The 6,000-nt window shown below is 37.2% G+C and overlaps 1 protein-coding gene across 1 annotated transcript in view; it reads left to right on the plus strand.

The window, feature by feature from the left end:
* The window catches only part of COL25A1 (collagen type XXV alpha 1 chain), a 305,016-nt gene extending 300,059 nt beyond the window's left edge, over positions 1-4,957 (plus strand). Inside the window, exons 37-38 of the mRNA XM_075287294.1 lie at positions 2,426-2,464; positions 3,676-4,957. Coding sequence (XP_075143395.1) covers positions 2,426-2,464; positions 3,676-3,678 — 42 coding nt within the window. The 3' untranslated portion in view covers positions 3,679-4,957. The remainder of the gene's footprint in view (positions 1-2,425; positions 2,465-3,675) is intronic.
* Positions 4,958-6,000: the final 1,043 nt, after the last annotated feature.

The following is a 6,000-nucleotide window of genomic DNA, read 5'->3' on the forward strand; positions in this document are numbered from 1 at the left end:
GAACCTGTTAGAAATGGCTCCATCATAACTCTCAAGGTTCCAGTAATAACTCAAGCAATGGCACTAGTGTGAACAGAGCCTAAAATTTGAAAAGAGCAAAAACAGGACCTGAAGACAATTGCATTTTCACTTTTGCATAAATACAGACATTTTATGCTGTTGTGCTGGGGAAAAATGACGCATGTATATTGCATAAAACATCTGTTATTTTGTCTTTACTACGTCATTTATATCTGGAGGATGCAGAACTCAGTTTAATATTTTTTCAACAATTGTTTTAACATATGTGCCCCTACCATGACTTTTTGTGTATCATTTACTAGTCTGTTCCACCATTTATCTCAGCTATTCATGTATTTTTAAATGTAGATTGTGAGCCCCATATTGGGATCACAATGTACATTTTTATTTTTTTTTCCTATCAGTATGTCTTTTGTAGAAAGGGAGGAAATCCACGCAAACACAAGGAGAACATACAAAGTCCTTGCAGATGTTGTACCTGGTGGGATTTATCCCCAGCGCTGCAATGCTAACCACTGAGCCACCGTGTTGCCCCGTTTATCTCAGCTATTATGATCTGACCTGCAGTGGTACAAAAAGCAGCAGCAAAGAAGCCATGACTGTTTAGTTGCCTATACACATTGGGTGAACATTGACTCACTGATTTCTGTGGGACCAGGTGATCATCTAATATGTATGGGATTGTCCAACTCTTTTTGAGTGGCAAATGGTGGGAAAACAAGGATTTTGTTCTCAGGGTGGCTTTAATGTTGGATCTTTTAAATCCAGAAGTGTCTACCTTTCCCTAGGAGATTAACATTGCAGACCTGAGCTTTCTGCTTGGTGTCAGTTTTTAAAGGATATGGTAATGCCTTCCATTAGCGACTGACATCCAGAATAGATTCCCAGTGTAACGTATCAGTATAACTGGATAGGAGGATTGGTGCAGGCTAGCAATGTATTGTGAAAGTGTAAGTCATATAATCTTTATGGTACATTATGACATCTATACTAGATTGCAAACTCCAGGTATAAATGACTGTTCATTTCAAGTCTCCAGCTCATGACATCAGTCAGAGATTGGTGTGTGTAGAATAATGTATGGATGAGCGCTGTATGAGAGCATGCATTCAGCAGATCTGTAAATTACAGAATCTATAAAATGATGATGATGATGATGATGATGATGATGATGATGATGATGATGATGATGAAGTAATGTACTATAAAATTAGTGCAGCATTCTACTACACAACGTATTTTATCATAAGTGACAACAATGGGTATATGGGAGTCATTACTAATTATTAAATGTAAGATTGATAAAGTTGTGAGTAAGAGCTGCTATAGCTACTAGCATTGATGCAATGCAGAAGTCCATATATTACAGTCACATTACGTTTCAAGTAGAGGAGACATTCCCTTATGGGTTTGTATGCTACTTTCTAAAAGTCTTAAAAATGCATTCTAGTGATGATAATAATAATAATTTAAATCTCCATACAAAGATGGCAGCCACAGGGAAATTGAATTCCCCTGGTGCCTGTTATTACATTATAGGTTGGCATTAAAGGGAAGGTGCCAGGTCTAAAAAGTCTCCTAAACCAATAATAATTCCATATAGAGGCTTTATTGAAATGATAAACATGAAGCAATGCAACATCTTGTTATGGATATGCCTCTTTGGCTGAAATTGACTTGTTTACAGCTATCTGTAGGAAAATCTGGTTATCCATAAAAAGATAATCGTCCATAAAAATACATTTATATATCTATAGAAAAATAATTAGCAGTTATGTCTCTACCCTACACTGCCCTGTTATTGGTTTGGAGATTTTTGGGTCCTGTAAGGCTGGATTCACACTATTGTTAAAGACTCCCCTGCAGAATCCGCCTAAAATAAATAGACATAAAATATAATTACTATGTCATCAAGGTGTTGTGGGGACCCTACTAGTGGTGACAAGAAACATTTAAAGGGGAGTATATTGCATATAATATTTTTTTTATAAGTATGTTTATTGCAAAATATTTTTATATATGTTTCATACTGATGGCCTATCCAGTATACAGTCCCATCCACTGAATAGCGCTCACACTGAGGTATGCAGCCCTGCTCCTATTACTTGAATAGAAGAAGACTGCAAATACTCCCCATTAATTCCAGCAGCTTCCAAGGCCTGGAGACTGCGGGAACAGCTGAGCTGTCCATGGTCTGGGTGTCGGACCTCCATAATTCAGATACGGATGACCTATTAGTATTAAAAATGCATACAATCTTATAATTTTCCTTCATATGCATATTACCAACATTTTACTTGCACCTCTTATGCTGCAAGAGTCATTTTATGTAATGAATGGTGTTTTTACCATCTATGCAGTATGTGTGATCTTACATCTGTTGCCTTCTCGTATGCTTGAACAGGGACCAGATGGACTTCCAATGCCTGGCTGCTGGCAGAAGGTGAGAATAGCTTAGTCTAACCCTAAAGATAGGAGACCTGTGTACCTAACTATGACCATTATGATGCTGTTAATAAGAATAACTAAATATTGTGCATGGATTTGTTTGTTGTGCTTTGAGTAGCTTTGAGAGGAAACTGAAAATTTTAGGTCCTTTATATAGAAACTTATGTTGCTTTACCTACAACAACATGGATGTGACACAGTAACCATGGAAGCTGCGATATGTTGCGCGGTTCTTGTTCTATAGAAGATTATGTTATATTATGATGTCAAATCTCTCAGAAGTCACATCATGCAGCGTATGGAGCACTATGGGTCCCTCAAGTCTCTGAGTAACCCTAGCTTATGTAAAACATGCTCTATTTTTGGAAGGGATCACTGTCAGGGGAACTGTATCACTTTAATTTTACATGTCTCAGTATATCATTGCTATAGGATATGCCATTTTCCTGGCAGGAGAGCTCTAGTGCTGTTAATGCTGAAAAACAATTATATTACTTTAGCATTATTGATATGGTTTATAGAACATAAAGCTACTAACACATAGGAAACGCCATTGTAATAGAAGAAGCTGAATCAACACGGTACATCACAAAGGAAATCTACAGAAGAATCTAAAAGTCCACTCTTTTTCAACTCAAAACTTATGTCTGGAAGCAGCAAGTCAAACCAGAGACTACCTTGTTTGCATATCACAAAGTCCACTGTATAAAGGCTCTATACCAGCAATTGTGGACAACGCTATTAGAACTTAACGTTCAATAAATATCTTTACTACAAGGCCTATATTAGAGACACCACACTTATACACATATCCAGTGCTCCTTAGCACAAGAGGTACAAATGTGTCATAATGGGAGAATATACAATCACATCACATGCATAAGCAAATCTATGGTTTCTAGCTAGAGTATGAGTGGATCTTACTGCCTATGCTGGGTGTGAACAGCAACCAGCCACTGCGTCAGTCTCTTTATTCCTCCAGAGACATCCTAATAGACACAAAGTAGGAAGCTCCAGGTACATTGGCAGACTCTACCTCACAACTAGATCTGTGTCCTGCCAATGACTCCTACCCTTACAAGGACAGGCTGATGGCTGATATTTTAATATTTGCAATATTAGCAGGGGCATGTGGTTGGCCAAAGTGTTTCAATGTCATGGCATGGCACATCTACTAACAATTGTTTTTTTTATTTCTCTTTGCAGTGACAAATCTAACCATGCAAGCATGAAGTTGTATATAATCAAAACTTTGTATTTATAGAGAAAAACAAGATGATTTCATATGTTTACATATACCTTCTTCTACTTGTCCATAAGTCCACCTTTTAGCCACTTGCACAAGCTATTTGGCAGTAGTCATCACTGCTGCTGATATCTCCAGGACTGAAGAGATTGCTTTACTTGTAGACATATTTCCATAGACTCAATAATCATCTGGGACCAGTTCACCGGATACACAATGTCCATTACATTTCTCCTCCCATGCCAAATAGCATCGGTGACTTGTGTTAACATGTTTGTACAGACTAATGGCTTGCATGAATCGTGTCTAAGAGTTTGCTGTGTGGTTGATCCTCACATGCTAGCTGATCGCTTTTTATGGCTATTTAACTAGAACTCTTAATGTCTGACTTTCATCCATTCTAAGGGAGTGACGCCATGGCTTGTAGCAAGGAAGAGATAAAGCTTACATAACAGTAACTTTGCTCAAATTTGGAGAACCATCGGTAGATGTGCTATCTCCTACCTGGCAAGTCATTCTTCTACTGAGGCATAAAGGTCCTGATTGTCTTCAGCATCTTTTCATTCCATGCTACCCAAGGCCCCCCCAGGAAGTAGAAGATGGGGACATGTTGGCTACTGAATATGTCCTTGAGATTCAACAAAGTTTGGAGTTGAATTGTGTAAAAGGCTTAGGCCTGTGGTAATGGAGAAGCTCACCTGAAGGAATCATCTTAAATAGAACAGTCCTTCAACATATGGTTTCTCAGAAGCTAAGCCATTGTGAAGATCCTCCATACATAACTGTATGACAAGAGTTTAATACCCACAAGTGTAAAATGTACAAACCTGTATGACAGGCTCAGAATCTATATTGTGTTCATGTTTGTTTTATTAGAATGTTTTTATGACATTCAAGATATGTGCTACATGACTTTATTACACGGTGTTAGGATTGCCAAACGGTCTTGCTATGTGCCACTGCCTAACATGCTGATAATCTGTAAACATGCCTTATTTTTGCTATTGTTGTACTATTGCCAAAAGCTTCAATCTTAGATGTTGCGTATAGAGCAGTTACGCCATAATTGTGTGACTTCCTTTTATCTGCATATTCCATACATAGGAAGTGGTTAAGAGTATAGCTGCTTATACAATTATAGATGTAATATATTCTTCATCTCTGTCTAACTACTTGTTACAGAAAAATGTTTATTTTTGGTTTTATTCTACTTAAAAAAAGGAAAACAACAAAAAAAAATTATAATTGTGTTCACTGAAAGTAAAAACTTTTATTTTCCGGCTCTAAATTTTCAAATGAGCGTTTCACATATGGACATATAGGTGTCGGTGATCTGTGTTCTATAGTCTGATTTTGTTACATGTCTAAAAGCTACTAGTGGCATGCTGACATTAAAGCACAAAATGACTTCTATTTGTATGATGACAAAAGGACTCAACGTGGCTCGGAAGAAGTGGCACCAAAAACACACTTTATTCAGTTCCCAAAACACGCAAGTACGTCCACTATCTTTACTTTGAGACAGATCATAGGAAGGATGTAATGATAGAGTATTCTGTGCTGCTATAACCACATTCTGTATAGAAGGGATTTGTCCTATCCCTTAGTCATCATAGTCCATATAGAGTTCACCTCCTATGTGGCAGTGTTGATGCCATTGATGTCTATTCTTTGTTTGGGATGCATACATTTTTACTGCCATTTTTAGATATTCTGTACGTATAACATTTTGGGTTGTAGGGTATGATATACAGTATAATGGTTCTGTGATTCACAAGGATATATTATGATCATACTGGTCTCTAGACAGTTTGCGTTGAAGAAGCCATTGATAATGGCTCTTCCCGGGAACATAGTCCATATACAGTCCATTTGTTATCATATTCCTTCTGAATGGGAGGGCCAGGACATAGCACATGCCCTCCATTCATTTGAATTCTGTCAGAATGGTTTTTACTTTTCTGACCTTTACGCAGGTTTAGTAATGAATTTGTTGCAATGTGTGTGTAAGAGACCAGTTTATGGGTTAGAGAGAAATATGCAGATTTGTTAGAAACTGCATTTATTTTTGAAAATCTTGGGAGATGCGATGGTGACATTAATTCTTATAAAAGACACTGTATATTATAATATTTTTCATGATATTTTGCTATATCGTTATACCCGTTGTTTAGCCAATGATATAAATTTGGTTTTGTCAGTTGGTCTCTGTACATGAAATGCAGCAGTCCCCATGAAATATTGCTCTATTATTATTGAGGAGGTGTATTAAGTATTATGTTCAG

Source organism: Leptodactylus fuscus, chromosome 1 (assembly GCF_031893055.1).
Source record: "Leptodactylus fuscus isolate aLepFus1 chromosome 1, aLepFus1.hap2, whole genome shotgun sequence".
NCBI lineage: Eukaryota > Metazoa > Chordata > Amphibia > Anura > Leptodactylidae > Leptodactylus > Leptodactylus fuscus.